The sequence below is a fragment of the Drosophila sechellia genome, chromosome 2R (assembly GCF_004382195.2).
Source record: "Drosophila sechellia strain sech25 chromosome 2R, ASM438219v1, whole genome shotgun sequence".
Classification (NCBI taxonomy): Eukaryota; Metazoa; Arthropoda; class Insecta; order Diptera; family Drosophilidae; genus Drosophila; species Drosophila sechellia.
In genome coordinates this window covers 17,518,965-17,535,083 of record NC_045950.1, presented here as the reverse complement: position 1 = coordinate 17,535,083, position 16,119 = coordinate 17,518,965, and the positions used below count along the sequence as shown (strand labels likewise).

The following is a 16,119-nucleotide window of genomic DNA, read 5'->3' as shown; positions in this document are numbered from 1 at the left end:
GCCTGCGCACTAGAAAAAGTAGGCGAGGCGTAATGTTGCGGCTACTTTGTGGCTAGCAACATGTAGATATTGCATATTCCTTGGTCGCAAACTCCTTTTAGTTAAACTTGAGCAATTGCTTGAGCAGGTTGTGTGTCCTTCGTGTTCCATATATTTTCCGTTTTTGTTACATTTTTGAAAACGATTATTAGCTGAAAAATTATAAATGTATAACTTTTTGGAATACATTTCGGTATTACATTGTTCCTGTAAGTTCTGATTAATCATAAATTTAAAGTTTAATTTTAAAAATTAATATTACATATTAAATAATTCATTTGATTGTGTCTAAATGAACTTCTGTCTTTACCTAAGTCCGCCTGATCCGCTCCTGAACAAGTTTCTACTTGATTACGTGGACAAGTGCTCTCTCTCATTCTACCCCCCGTATTGTGGATCACGTTCCCTCAGTATGTGAATCTCTTGACTGCACAAAAACACGATCTTTCACTCTCTCTCGTACTCTTACACGTGTGGATGGTAGTGGATCCCGATCCCCCGCCCCCTCCCGCTCTTACTTTCCGGGTCTCTCTGAAGATTTCCACTCTTTTTATATACGTGTGCACTCAAAAAAAAAGACTACTAATGAGCATAGGATGAAAAAAACATTGAAATACAAACTAAACTATAATTTTATATAAAACTTGGAGGAATCCAAAAAAATAAATAAGAATTTAAACTAAACTACAAAATAATCTGATTTAACTTGCAAAGTGCCTCAAAAATGTTTCTGAGTGTAGGAGTGGCGGGTAGTAAAACAACGTCGGCGACTTCGGTTCCAACATTTCTCGCCCGCACTTCGATCGAATCGGACGTGTTTGCACTTCTCCTCCGCCGTTTGATCGCGTGTTTTCTGTTGTTCGCCCACCACATCCGCCCCCGCCCCCTTCGCCGGAATCGAGTGATATCCGTCTGTGGAAGACCAAAGGTATATTACAGATATCAGATCGTAAATCGTGTGCTTGGCTTAGCGTAAACATCTTGGAAATGTGCTCATTAAGAAATGAAAATCGAGAAATCGAAAGAAAGCGTGTACTTTGCCATTGCTGTCGTGTCTCTTCCATTCATATTCAGTCCACGCCATCACACATGTATACACAAATGTACATACATACACACATACGCCCCAAGAAAACTGAACGTTGGAGGAGGAGAAAGAGAGCTTATCGCTCCAAGTCCATGAAAATAAAAATAAAATTATCGCCGGTCACTTGCTAGCATTTGGTTTTGCTGCTAAGATCGGCTCGGGTCAGCAATTAGCATTTCTGATTCGAAAAAAGAGGAAAACTCCTGACGTGTCGCTTAGGACAAGATTTTCCGAAACATTTAGCGCCGGTCTGTAAATTGGATCGCTTACGGTAAACTTCGTACCGCCAGTTCACTGAACCTTTCATAAAAGACACACAAAAAAGCTGAAACAAAAAGATACGTGTGTAAACGAAGAAGCTGGATCGCCCAACAGGTTTTAAGGCCAAAAAGTGGACGCTCAGTACAGTGAAGCGGCTTCTGAAAAAAAAGTTTTGAAATATATTTGAAAATGTGATTTTAGGATTATTAGCTCGCCTTATCTATTTATAGTATTTGAAGTATTTCTAGTACTTAAATCCGTGGATTTTCTGTTCTTAACTATAACAATTGTATGCCTCATTGTGTATGATATGCATATGAACTCATTAGAGTAATTAATCATTTTCAAGCTTAAGCAAAAAAGTGTGGCTTATGTGTGTTCATGTCTCTGAGATTTCACTGTATAAAGAAAAGGAAGCAGAAGCGAAAGAGAGCAGTTGAAGAGGAAGATCAAGAGATGTTAATGCCGATTTCACGTAATTGAGGCTTGACCATTGCCTTTCCATTAGTGAAAGTTTTCCAACTGTATAAAAAGACCCACCATATTTTATTTTTTGTTTGCCTTATTAGTTTTTATTTTACGGCTATTTGAATTTTGTTCGCTTCTTTTTTTTTTATATTTGGGTGACCTAGGCGCTTTCAAAACTTTCATTTAACCAGAAACACCCACCAACATCCCATTGGAAGTGACCACGATGGTCATTACGCATACGCCACCGCGTACGCGCAATAATTTCGCTTGGCTTTGGGTTTTGGCTTGCATAATCCCCTCCAGCTGGTCGAGATGGTCAAAGCTGGTTGGTCGAATTCGGCTCCCCACTCGAAAATGAATTGCACATTTGCATAATGACTAATTTTTGCTGTTCGCGCATCCCATTCGCAATCGCAGCGAATACCCCTTGCCATCCATACGATTTCAATTTCAACTTTACACTGTTGAGCAAACAACTGTTACACCTTTCCGGGTAATTGGCTTAAATTCATCATTTAACGCTTGTGCAACGCTAATCCGCGATTAAAGCGAATATGATGGAGAGCAGATGAATCTGGGAGTATAAAAGTGATGAACATCAATCCGAGCAAGGCATTGGTGCTTTGGTTTAGTTTCGACTTAGTGGATCTTATAGTTTGTAGTTCCAACTCAATTCATTTCAAGGATAATATATCTTAATCACTGGTTTATTATACTCCTTGTAGTCGAGTGCATAAACACGTTCCCCTTTTTTGAAAGTCTCTTACGTTTGGTGGTAATCAAGTTTGCCCATTTATCTTTCAGCCATGTCGAAATCCATTCTCGTTTTCTCGTGCCTTCTGCTGGTGGCCATCAGCAACAGCCTGGTCCGGGCTGAGGATCTGAAAGTGGAGGTGATCAGCACGCCGGAGGTGTGCGACCAAAAGTCCAAGAACGGCGATTCCCTCACCATGCACTACACTGGAACTCTGCAGGCCGATGGCAAGAAGTTCGACTCGAGGTGAGTGATCTTAAAGTGAACAAAATTAAATTAGGCAGACTTTGTTATCAATGAACTAAAGTGATTATTTCACATTGCCCCAAAAACTTCGGCAGAATGTCAGAGTTCAGGATGAAATATTTTTAAAGCCGATGCTGTCCGTAATCTCCGCACACACGCATCCATTGGAGATGCAGATTAACATACTCGCAGATACATGTGTTTTCCGTATGGGATTAAAGCTGCTGGTGCTGCATAGTCAGTCGCGGCGGCTCATTGCCGTAAATTAGACGCCAACTGATAAGCGATCTCATTGTTGCATTGTCGCTGGCGCTGTTGTTGTTGTTGTCGTTGTTGTTTTTTGCTTGTGCTGCTGGTGCATTTTCCATGCCTGAATGCCCCCTTCTTCCTGCAACCCAAACTCATTTTCCCGCTTTTTGTTTCATTTTTCTGTGGGTTATGGGCGTTTATTGTGACGTGGCCCTCAATTTTTGGCTTTATTAAGCAAAGAAATCGTTTTCCGGTACAAATAAGGTTCTTAAAAAACATTTAAAAATAGTTAAACATAGTTAGCTCTTAAGCAGTAGTTTCAATTAAAGAAATTGTTTAAATATGCGAAACCCACTGGAGCTACTTATTTTCTTATCTCAAAAATTCTTTCTCATATTTTTAACCTTTGACTTTATGGTAATAAATCCTGTAAATTAAAGCCACAGCGAAACTTGAGTTGCCAGCCCAGGTATCCATACAAAAAACCAATTAAATTCAAAGGATAACCAAATTATTTCACATGTGCGGCTAATTAACACCCCAAAGTGGGTTGTTTACCATTAGCCGAATAAAAAAAAACTTTGTGCAACCGTTTGGCAAGCGGTAAAACTCATTATCAGTGTTTTATACATATCAGCTGCGGCAAAAACTTGTCGATAAGCGACCTAAACTAGATTAACTAAACTGATATATTGTCCGTTGATTGCATATAAATAAAATATAAGTTGAGTGAGGGCATTATTACTCCACCACACTCTCGCAGTTATCAAATTTTGATTTAATTTTACGACCAGAAAATTGTGTTTCTCGCAGGGGAAACGATTTTATAAACGTCTGACTGACCCCAAGTCTTTCAAATTGACCCCGCTTAACCCGTTTTGTCATATGCTAAAATGGAAAACATTTCATCTTGCCATCCATCTCATTGGACATGTTGTGTCCTTTCACTGGCCCAACCAGTTACCTTGAGTTTTGGTAGACAAATTTTGGTTGCAAATTATGCGGAAGTTGCACTCGTCTCTTTCTGGGCTTAAAAGTTTCGCAATTGCTGTTAAATTTGGCGTGGCAAAGTCTCTGTGAGTCAGGGAGTGGGTGAGCTGGCCAACTAACTAACTCAATCAGAGTGCGTCCCCGTCTCTGCCCTGCCACCTGTTGCGCTGCGGCTTAAATGCCCTCGAACTTGGCTAACAAACAAGGCACTTTGTGCCAGTCAAGTGCAGTCAAGGATGTCGACAGGCGTCCTCCTCATTCGCCATCTTCTTCTGTTCGCCTTGTGCGAAAAATCCTTTTCAGGCACTTCTTGCTTTTCAGCCTCAAGCTGCGAACACAGCTCCTTCTGCCATTTTCGGCTTAGGCCAAACAGTCTACTCCTTGCAGCGGAAATTAGCTGGCTGAAAGCCAGCTTCACTCGGCTATAATTAAGCTTTTGCCGGCAGAGCACCTGAAAAAATGGGCTTAAAACGAAGATGCGATGCTCCTTGAGAGAGATAAGTACGCAGATTTTTTCTGCTTCTGACGGGTTTGTCGATGGAATTTCTTATTGAAATGCCAATCAAAATGGAAACTGTCCTAAGCACACAAGCATGGTGAAACGGCAAACGAATATACGAGTATACGTGCTTAATTGATATTAAAATGGATTACAACTTACTTGGTTGGCCATAAAAGAAACTCTACTTTATTTCGTACAATTACAAATAACTCCCAACTGCCCCACCCCTTGCATTTTGCACTCGTAACTAATTCAATAATGAGAACCAGGACCAGAGCTGGAGTCCTGTCACGTGCCTGCCGCCTTTTATCTCCATTGTGTCTTTGGCAACGGATCCAACTGGCGGAGGAGTCCATCATGTCTACCTGTCATAGCCATACCCGGGTCACGTGCAGCCACAGTTTGTCAATGACTTTGGCCCGGACTCCACATCTTCATTAGACTTTCGCGGCGCCTCCTGTTTTTTGGTGGCAACAAGTTGGGCTCCACTTTTGACCCGCAGACCTTCTTTTGGCCGCATAAATTATGCAGCCTTTCGTCGCTATATTCTAATCAGCCTGACGCGTAACATGACTACACTACTCCCTTTCACCTGCTATGATATATGTATACTAGTATATGTCCCCCATCTCAAGATTTTCATGTGCTGTGTCACTTTTCCGGGCAAATTAATTTGTTACTTGAGTTGCAGCAGCAAACTTGGCGATGTTTTCGCTTAAAGTTTCGCTGAGAAAGTTTAGGAGCTTTAAGTTAGAAAATTTGTTGGTTTCTTATAAAGTATAAGGGCATTTGAAAGTACCCATATATGGTGTTTGGGGTCAATTCACACCTTTATGCGACACTTTTGATTAACATGTTAATGGGCCATATTTCGTATGGGTGAAAGTTGAGGCAGCCCAATGATAAAAACCACAAAAGGCAATGTCCGATGCTAAAATGGAAATGTTTTAATTGATTTATTAATACCTCTTGCTGTCCAAAGGTTTTCACACATTTCGAGATTTTCTTTCAGTGCAAGCCGTAGTTTGAATATGAAAAGAGCAGTGCCTCTTTTGTTGGCATCCTCGAAAACATGCTTCACAAAAATTTTTGACAACGTAACGTTGGAGTAGCCAAGGGGCGGGAATAAAGAGGAGCACCAGTCAGTTACCTGAAGCATCGGGCCATAACTTGCGATGTTGTCGCTTTCTGGCTGCCATGATTTGTATGTTCCAAGTGCAAAGTCCCCCATCTTTTTTTTTGGCTTTTTCCTACCCATCCACATCCCAATTTTCCCCCCTTTGTGTCAACTCCTTTGCAGCAAGTGCAATTTAATGTCCAAAAGCAGAGTGCGTAAAAAAACAAAAACTAGCAGCAGCAAGCCGAAATGCATCAAAGTGAAAGTTTTAGCTTACACTCTGGACAACCTTGAATGGGGTGCTGGTGGCCACGGAGTGGAAAATGGGAGTGGAGGTGGAAGTGGGAGCTGGAGTGGGAGTGCGAGTGGGAGGAGACCTTTAGCTCTGCTCGAGTGACCACAGAAACCTTGACACCATTGGTGGAAAAACACTTGGAGCAAAGTTGTGGCGTTGCAGACTGAGACGCAGACTCCAGTAAATCTAAAGCTCATTACCATGTGGATGCAATCAAGTGCGGCTGCTTCTGCAACTGCAACTGCAACAGCCGTCTGACTTTTATGGCAACTCTTGCCTCGAATGTATATTTTACTCGGCTCGCGCGTCAGACACATTTGTAGATAGTTTAAATAATTAATGAGCTTCAACGGTTGCAATTCTTATTTTCCACAATTTACAGCAGCTTTTTTCGGGGTTGTGTGTTAAGGGCGATGGAACGTGATGCCGCCAGCTGGGGCATAAATTTGGGTGTCCTTTGAGGTACTTGTGCCGACACTGAAAGAAAAGGATACGCAGACTTATATATGCAAACAAGTCACATCTATAAACTTGCTAAATATATTTTAAGTATTTAATTTTCCTTTTTTGTTAAGCAACCTTTAAAGTTATAGTACTTTAAACACCATAAACCCATTTATTTTTTCTCAGTGCTGTGCTGCAAACTTGTTCAAACTTTAGACTTTTTGTGTGAATTGTTCGCACGTTGACCATTCCCGCCGAGAGCAAATCCTCGGCCGCAGGTCCTGCCGGAGTCCTTGTTCTCTGGTGCACGTTAATCGCAAGTTGTCGCCCCAATGGGGAGGTATCCAAAAGCGGAAGGCAAAGGAATTGCGGTTGCATATTTGATTTTATAACTTTTCTTGGCCGGACACATAAAACGAGGTCATCAAGGGATCCACCCAAAAGGATTCAATTTGATTGGATTGAATGTGTCTGAAGTCGGAGGAGTGACGTGGTATGATTTCGGGTGGCCACCATATGCCACCCCAAAATCCCCACCCACCGAAATGCCGCCACCCGTGGTGCGGAATCACGTAGAACGGCAAACGGATGTTTGGGCGCCCATTCAGCTGCATTTTAAATTATGCGATGCGTTGGGACTTGGCTCGCAATTCGCAGATACAGATACAGATACCAACTCGGATTCGAATTGGGATTGGGTTAAAAAAAAGGAAGAAAAAAACACACGGCACAGCCAGTGGAAGAATGAAATCGAAACTTATTAAATATTTAGCGAGTGGATGAATGAGTTTACATTTTTTGCTTGACTTTATGATAATGCGCTGGCCATAAAGCCAAAATGTAAAAAGAAGCAGCCGCCAACTCATGTGGCCCCCCAATATTTCCCACTTTAGACCACAATCTAAGCCCCATTGCAGACGAGCTGGAAAAACCTGCGAATCGCTTGCAAAATATCCATGAAATTCCATTTGATATTTGCCAATTGCGCAACAACTGCAATTGCAACTGCAACTTGTTTGCCCACCTGCGAGTGAATTCAGGTCTGATCTCAGCTGACCTTTTGTTTGTCTTGTCCGGTAATTTATAAATATTTGATTGCTTCAGGGGGACAAACAGGACGAAGGACTCGGAAGTCCGTCGAGAAGGGGGGAAGGGGTGTGGGTGGTCAATTGTGCTGACTGAAACAATCAACACGTTTAAACGATTTTATTAATTTATTTACGACTCGACAGCTCTGTTTTTTAAACGTTTGCCCATTTAAAGTTGTGGGCGGTAAATTGTTGAAATTTAATATTTTACGGAAAATGTCATTACAGCTTATTAAAGTTTATAAGCAGTTTTTAACTTAAATCAGTTGAATCTATATAATACGCGAACTTAAAAAGGGTATAACCCATTTTAGATACCCGTTCAATATTGCACAGAAAAATGTAAACATGTAGAGCTTGTAGTAAGCTTCGCAAATCGCATAAATTAGCGAGGATTCAGGAGTAAACACTCCAAGGACATGAAAAGGAAGGAAGGGGAGACTCCATAAAATGTTTCACATATTGTACTAGATATTCATGGAAAATAATGCAATAAAAATGCACAGCCACAGACGGCGACACCGAAATAAAGACAAGCCACAAAGGTGTCTTAGATGCCGCGTAATCCCTGGAAAACCAAACCCAAACCCCCCACCAGGACATGCGGAATCTCAAGTGGGGGGTACAAATTTTTTACGCTTTTTTATTCCATCTGGAGATTTGCACTTGAGCGAAAGGCGGCGACAAAAACAGCGACGACGACACTTTGGTTACGCTCCAGAGTAACACTTAACCGCTCTGAATGCGAATGTTCGTTTTTCTGGCCTTTTTTCTTTTTTTTTGCGGCCCGGTTGGGTGGATTATTCAGCGGCAATCCGCATGCCACTTGCCGCACCTCCGCTTGCCACTTGCCACTTGCCCCATCATGGCTGTGACTTGAACTGGAATTTGAAACAACAGCCGGCGCATGTAAAAATGTTTTGCAAAATGCCCAGGAGATGCACATAAAATATTTAACAGACATGCCCTACAACTTTTTTTGCCACCCATGTGGGTGACTCCTCCTGGTTAATCATTTGTTTCCTTTTCCCCCCAGCCTCGAGTGCAATAATCTGTCTCGGCTCCATTTAAACGGGGAAAACCAACAAGTTCTTAAAAACCCAACAGCCAAACAACTTTCTTAACAAACAGCAATAATAATATAATGATGAACAACAGGAGAGTTTTCGAAGGAAAAAGCAAGGAAACTTTGCCTGCAGTCAGCAGGCCCAAGCGACACATTTCAATTGCCAAGTTCAGATCTCTAGAGGCTTCAGAAAGTTTAGGAACATTTCTTCAAAAAATTTAAAAAAGAAAATCTTTTAAAATGTTTCCAACAATAGGTTTTTGTAGGATTATTTCAGCTGAAGATCGTTACTTAAGCTTTGAAATAAACAAATTTCGATTAGTACGATTGTGTGGAAATAAGATGTGCAATGTACTTAGAATTTATATGGTTCGTAATCATCATAAGCTACACACCTCGTGTTTTATGTACATATCTCCATGTGGCTGAGCCTTAATTTTTCTTAACACCCTTGAAAAATGCACCATTCAAAACTGAATTAAAGCCCATAAGCTCATATGTTGGCCTATAAACGCCATTTTACAGCGTGTTTATGGCTCTATTGGCGATGTGCCCCCGACCTTTTCTAGCAACCCTGAGCTACCGTGAATCCATTTCTATATATCATAATCATCGCGAAATGGCCTGCAACTGTGCCACATCATACATCAAGCTCAAGGCGCGACATTCTCATGCATACCTGAGCAGCTCCATTGCCTTACGCTTAGCAAATTAAAGTAAATTCGCTTAGCGGAACCATCAAATAAATAATTTTTATAGACTGCCAACGAAAGATATGATGAAAAAAAGAGAGCAGTCATAAAGAAATGATGAATTGTTTCGGTTTAAGGTGGTGGCTTCCAGCCCACGACACCTGCAAGCACTTGAAACTTTGTGGCCAACAAGCGTCTAACAATTTGTATATCCACGTTTTTTTATCTCGCTTTTTTGCAGCTTCGACCGCGACCAGCCCTTCACATTCCAATTGGGCGCCGGCCAGGTGATTAAGGGTTGGGATCAGGGTCTGCTCAACATGTGCGTGGGTAAGTGCTTGGAGAAGTGCTCGGCAAAATGTGTAAATTAATTTGGAGTTCGCTTTAAAATCCAGGTGAGAAGCGCAAGCTGACCATTCCTCCCCAGCTGGGCTATGGTGACCAGGGTGCCGGCAACGTCATCCCGCCCAAGGCCACGCTCCTCTTCGACGTGGAGCTGATCAACATCGGCAACGCCCCGCCCACCACCAACGTCTTCAAGGAGATCGACGATAATGCCGACAAGCAGCTGAGTCGCGAAGAGGTAATCGTCTATGTATGGATCGCACTTTTGTTACCTATATGCCTCTCTACACTGAAATATCCGTTGGATGTGGGATAAGTTACTAACCAACCACCCTACACTTTCTGTAGACTAGAGCAATATATGAAGTGTCTGCAATTAAATTAATTTTGGATATTATCTCTGCTCTATAGGTCAGCGAGTATCTGAAGAAGCAGATGACCGCCGTGGAGGGACAGGATTCCGAGGAGCTGAAGAACATGCTGGCTGAAAACGACAAGCTGGTGGAGGAGATCTTCCAGCACGAGGACAAGGACAAGAACGGCTTCATCTCGCACGATGAGTTCTCGGGGCCCAAACACGACGAGCTGTAGTGCTCAGTGATGGGGGTTCTTGGTTTGCCGCCAACATCGAAGGGACACGAGTGCTTAAGTTATATAAAACCCAAATATATACACAAAACTAAACCATATACAACAGATGAGGCCAACCAATGCTTCCCGATGTCATTTTGTATATAGCATACATATCAGCATCAGCATCTAAACACCAATACATTAGAGGAGGAGTGCATTGTTCAGTTTGTGTGTCTGTAACCCCGGTACTAGACGTAGTTTAAATTATGTACAATCTGAGAGAGAATGAACATCATTTTTATATACATTTATAGGTTGTTATATATTTTGTGTCGGCTGCGGGTGGTGACGATTTTTAGACCCATCGTAAAGATAATATTCATATCGTATATTGTAAATCAGACACACTCTCAAGACGAAGTCAATTGAAACACATTAAATTGAATAAAGAATTGCTATCAATAATTTAACAAGACGAAGCTTTGTTTTTTCTAATTTCCGCAAAATTAAACAGCCATTTGATCAACAGTTTTAATATAGTTGTTATTCATATATACTCGAGTGGTAAATGTGTAAAGCATATTAAAGAACATCACATACAAATATATATATTTAGGTTTCTTAGATACTTTACTTTCAGTGAAAACTCAAAATTAATAAAAATCAGAAACAATATAACAGTTGAAGTGAAAGGTTAGGAAGGGATAGAAATGCATAGACAAAAACCAATCGATGAGCTACTTAAATATATACACAGTTAACTGAGCCATCCAACAATACCACCATGTCCTCATTTCTTGCCCCACGGGCTCGTGTAGTTGTCGTAGGCTTTGATCGCGTCGAGCTTAGAGTTAAGAATGTTTCCGTTTGGTCTGCGGATCCAGCAGGAGAATTGCACTACGAGGGACTAAAGTCAAGCGTTCAGTATGTAGAAGATCAGCTCGAGAATGATGGGCTCTTGAATGCCGGAGGATTCGCCATGCAGCGTGGCTATCAGATGGTTGTCCAGCGCGTTCATGTACAGCGGCGGCAGCTTGGAGCCACGGGCTCCGGCTTCATAGCCCACCTGGTAGTGGATAATATTATTAGTGACTTTAATTGCTTCCGCATTGAACAAACATACGTTATCCTGGTCGAGCGTGGCTCTTAGGCCAAGCTTATTAATGCCAGCAGCTGCTAGAAGATCCAGAAGTGGCAGCAGGGCCATCGAGGCACTGCGGGCCAGTTGCTCCGCAATCCGAGTTATCTCCTCACAGTTTCCACCATTTGTTGCATACCAGTCCTCGCACTGTAACGTAAAGTTAAGTAGTAAACTTTTGTCAACCAAAGTGGTAAGGATTTAACTATACCTTTATAATGTAGATATCACTTAGGCGGATGGCATAGTTGGTATTGGAATAGTTAAAGCTGGCCCATTTCAGCACGCGCATGTTCGAGATGCCATCCATGGGCTGGTCATCAATGGGTGACTTAACACTGCAAATCAAATTTTAGTTACACTTATTCTTTGTAAATAAACTTGCAGGTAAACTTACCCCACATTGATGTCACGATTATTGTCCACCCACTTAATGCTCACAATCTCACTCTGATCGTCGGTGGCGTCAATGGGGCCACAGACGATGTCGATGTCGTTTTGGTTGCGCAACGCCTGACGCACTTCCTCCATTTTGGCAGGCATAATCTGTACCATTAGGCCATCCTCCACGATGCTGCACTTTCCCGACAAGCCACTGGTGCTCTTGAGGGCTTCATTTAGCACGAAGAAGCTAGCTCCAGTGATTTTCCTGGGCTGACCCTGAATGTTAATCGCCTGCGTGGAGTAGGAATACATCTCGGATCGATCGTCGTTGATATTTTGCATGCAAACCAAGTGACCATCGGCCACTTTTGAGAAGTTGCCAGCAAAAGCCAGTACATGATCACTGGCATTATTGATTGCCTTAATTACATCCTGCTGGCGGTACTTTGGAATAATCACCGTAGTCTGCCTATCCTCCATGTGGATATATAATCCTCGGATGGCCGGTAGAGAGTAAGAGTAGTTGCGGAAATCCACCAGAAAGTTAATGATAGTTTGAGCTATTTCTCCATAAACCGACTCCCTGCCGCGCACCGAAATCAATGGACAGGGATAGTACCGATACTGGGCACCCAAGCGGAGGATCAACCGCAGAGGTAGGACCTTAGCCCAGGGAACCTCGTGTCTATGGATGAGCACGCCAACCAGATACGGATTGTCTGGTACAATAACGCCCTGCAAGCACTGGTAGGTTGGCCGAATGAAAATGAATCCTCCATGCTCCCGGGAACCCAGAAAATTGGCATTTCGCGGACTGGTGAAAGCCAACTCATGGGTGCCGGACCGGGCATGCTCCGCCTCCACGTAGATTTCGTACAGGTGCTGGAACAAATCTTTTGGAATTGCGATTTCCCCCTTCACATATTCTTCTTGCTTGGGTTGCTTAATCTCCAGCAGAATGATCAACTCATCGCTGCCCATATGATGTAGTCCGGATGTCGTAAAGTTCAGCACCCATCGATTCATACAGCAGCTCACTGGGGGTAAGAAAAATGCAATTTAGAAAAATTAAGATTAGTTTAGAGTTCCAAATACTGACTGTTAACAATCTTGACCAGCACAAAGAAGTTGTTCTTTATAATGAACTTGAGCGTTTCGTTCTGCAATCGATCTAGAAGGGATCCATCGTTGCGCACCACTTTGTAGTCCACCTCACCGCCCTCTTTGCTGCTTATACAAATGGGGGGCAGGCCGTTCTCCTCGGGCGGCAGATAGCAGCCTTGGGCATCTCCATTTGGCGGTAATTTGCGATTCCGTGATGATTCCGCTTTGCGACGCGGCGAGGTCTGTGCCTGCGATTGGGATGAGGAGCGACCAGCTGGAGGATACAAACACATTTATTACATGAAAACGATTTCGAAAAAAGTGAAGATTTCCCTTACCGCTTGACTCGGTAGCCGATAATGTGGCAGCCGCTGCACTTGGTGGAATGGAACCGCGGAATAGCTGTGCCACTAGGCCCAACGTAGAGCTAGTGTCAATACTGCGAGGTGGCTCTTCTGTCGCAGGTGTTGGTGGCTTCTGACCAGCTCCCGAGCCACTCCTGGATAGTCCCCTTCGCGCCTGCTTGAACTCTCCCCACTGCTGCTCCATGGTACTGGCCAGTTCGCTGCCAGGCGCAATGCCGTCACTGAACATAACACTCTTTCGCTTTCTTTGGCCCTTTTGGCCATCCGAACTGGAGGAGTTGGAGGAGCTGCCATCGGTTTTCTTCAACACACCCACGGGCACAATCACGCTGGGTGGCGGAGCTCCCGGTGAGGAGGCCACCTGACGGTGTGGTGGTATTGTAGAACAATATTCCATTGGATTGTTTGGGTTTGGCGAACGCATGGGAGTGGGCGGCAACGCCGAACCCGGTGCTGACTCAGAATTCAATCCATTAGCCTGCCGCTCAGAGAGAATCATATAACACTGCACACAGACCCTCGACTCGGGCTCGGTGGCGAATTCCAAACGGAATCGTTGCGAACAGCAGACAGAGCACAATACCTTTCCACAGGCGCGACAATGGTGACGCCTTTTGATCATGGTGAACTTTTGCTGACATTGCATGCACTGCCCAGCCATGTTATCAGGCACCCATATGGGTGGCACCTTGCCCAGATTGGCATGCGGATCGCTGTAGCCGACAGCTTCGTAGATGGGACTTTCCTCGTCATCCTCGCCGGGTATTACACCTACTCCGGCTGCTCCTTCACTGACTTCGGACGGCCGCGAAGCTTCCTGTTGAATTTCGGGGTTTTCATCTTGAGATGGGGTGGAACTTTCTGCCTGGCAACCATTCAAATTTAGGGTCTGTGGTCGCTGGGGGCGCTGCTCTTGGGTTTCCAGGGCATCCGTGGCCAGGCTGGCATCTTCATGCTCTCCATCGACCTCCTGCTCCTCTTCGCCATCTAGTTTCCTGCCCGAAAGGGAATCCGATTCCGTGCTGCTGAAACTGGAGGCTACATCTTCTCCCATCGCGGTAACTGGCGTGGACTCCGGCTGCTTCAGATCAGCAAACTCCACAGTGGAGGCCTGCGAAAAGTTGTCCACGTTCATCTGATCGTTCGAGGTTGTCTCCTGCTCATCGGATAGAATCCGCACCGACTCCTCCGCGGTCACTGGTGAGGCGGAGGCGGATTTCTCATCCTCGGGCATCTGCTGATCGTCCGCCTGGTTGTCATCTGCGTCCATCTCTTGCAGCATGCTGTCCAGCTCAGTGTCGGATATCTCGTCCATGGTTGAGCAGAAGGTCAATGGCTGACTCCGCCTGGGATGCTGCTCCTGCGGCAGCTCCACTTCCTCTTCTTCCGTTTGTACCGGCTGCTCCTTCTCTTTTGGAACCGGTATTTCCGCAACAGATGCTTGCTGAAAAAGTAACACCATTATTAATAAACTATACTACAAACCAAGATAGTTTTAAGCTTAATTGATTTATGAAGCTAATATTTTTAAACTAATGCGCTACAGCTATTAGTAATTTACACAAACAAAATAAGGTACTAGTACTTACTAAATTGGCCAATGGGACATCTATGCCGTTGGTCATTTCGGTTTCGGGTTCTCTACTGGGAGACGATTCCTCCGAGAGCTCCTCGAGGACCTGTCCGAGAACAGACGATGCAGTGACCTCCTCCGGCAATAGGGATTGCGATTCTGTGCCAGACGCAGTAATGGAGATGGATGACAATCCCACTGCTAACTCCTCTACGGTTTGCTTGGATTGCATTGGCTCTGGGACAGCCTGATCTTGATGCTGGTCCTCATGATTGATCTGTTCCTGCGGTTGATCCTGTTCCTTTGGCTCCACCTGAACTTCACTCGTTTTCTCGTCTTCGGGGGGCGTTACTAGCTCCTCTGAGTGACTGCCGTTGCTCACGGGCGACGGACCCGACGAGAAGGTGGAACAGGATGAGGTGGTCAGCGATTCAGAGGACGATACTATCGCCTGGCCGTTGTTTTTGGACGCCTGTTCGCTGAACTTGTGGATGTCGTCTTCGTGTTCCGCCTCCGTTTGCCAGTCGTAGCTGGGTAATTGGGCATCCACCTGCAAGGACTTCACATTTTCCCTATAGTCATCCAGGCTGTTGAAGACCTGGGAGACGCCCACAAAGGACTTTCCAGACGCCGGTGTTGGTGTTACTCCCGCAGCTCCCGATACTCCTGCGCCAGCTCCAACTCCACTGTTGGATGCACTTGCTCCGTCGCCCAGAAAACGGCCAGAATTTGCAGCTGCAGCTGCTGCTGCTGCTGCATTTCTACTCAGCTGCTCATCGGCGGCAATGCGCAGTTCCAGATTGTCCAAAACCTGATCAATGTCCACCAAGTCCATGGCCACCAAATCCGCAGAAACCTAAAATCAAATCGGACCAACAAGGTTTATCTGCTTGCATTTTCACAAAAACGCAAAAGAGAAAAAAAAAAACACAAAAAGATGTTGGGAAAAAAACGGTCTTGTGATTCATACCTTTTTCACACCTCGAATATAGTCATAACAAAGCGATAAGGAAAACAAGGACGTATTCGCCTTTATTAAGCAATGTTAAGCACCTGCAATTACCTTATTTACTTAGTTTTTTTTCGCTAATTTATTAACAAAAACTCCGAGACGAAAAACATTGTAAGAAACTGCCTAAAAATAGCCACGGAACCAGTGTTGCAAAGACATACACCATTTAGTCAAATTAGCACCTCTCTCATTGAGTATTTTTTGTTGCTATCTTTCTTTTTAAATCTTTCTCTTAAAATCTGTTACTGTTACAAACTTAACATAAACCGTAACACCTTTTTAAATTTGAAAATATTAATAGGTTAAAGCTGTTGGGCCTTAAAC

At 43.9% G+C, this 16,119-nt stretch overlaps 2 protein-coding genes across 3 annotated transcripts; one reads left to right on the top strand and one right to left on the bottom strand.

The window, feature by feature from the left end:
* The first annotated feature begins 828 nt into the window (after positions 1 to 828).
* LOC6615384 (FK506-binding protein 2) lies at positions 829 to 10,694 on the top strand. Of its 2 annotated transcripts, none has more exons than XM_032716863.1 (5): positions 829 to 967; positions 2,663 to 2,858; positions 9,543 to 9,631; positions 9,697 to 9,884; positions 10,058 to 10,694. In XM_032716863.1, exons 2-5 carry the CDS (start codon positions 2,665 to 2,667, stop codon positions 10,235 to 10,237), a joined length of 651 nt encoding a protein of 216 aa, XP_032572754.1. In that variant the 5' UTR covers positions 829 to 967; positions 2,663 to 2,664; the 3' UTR covers positions 10,238 to 10,694. The 2 variants fall into 2 exon arrangements, with proteins under 2 accessions (XP_032572754.1, XP_032572753.1); XM_032716862.1 differs by having other exon boundaries at positions 9,697 to 9,896.
* A 49-nt stretch (positions 10,695 to 10,743) lies between these two features.
* On the bottom strand, positions 10,744 to 15,919 carry LOC6615383 (zinc finger FYVE domain-containing protein 9). Its single transcript, XM_002039729.2, has 8 exons — positions 15,754 to 15,919; positions 14,800 to 15,639; positions 13,184 to 14,654; positions 12,841 to 13,119; positions 11,755 to 12,778; positions 11,569 to 11,695; positions 11,343 to 11,507; positions 10,744 to 11,285 (listed from the first exon to the last, which is right to left on the bottom strand). Exons 2-8 carry the CDS (start codon positions 15,616 to 15,618, stop codon positions 11,133 to 11,135), a joined length of 4,038 nt encoding a protein of 1,345 aa, XP_002039765.1. The 5' UTR covers positions 15,619 to 15,639; positions 15,754 to 15,919; the 3' UTR covers positions 10,744 to 11,132.
* Positions 15,920 to 16,119: the final 200 nt, after the last annotated feature.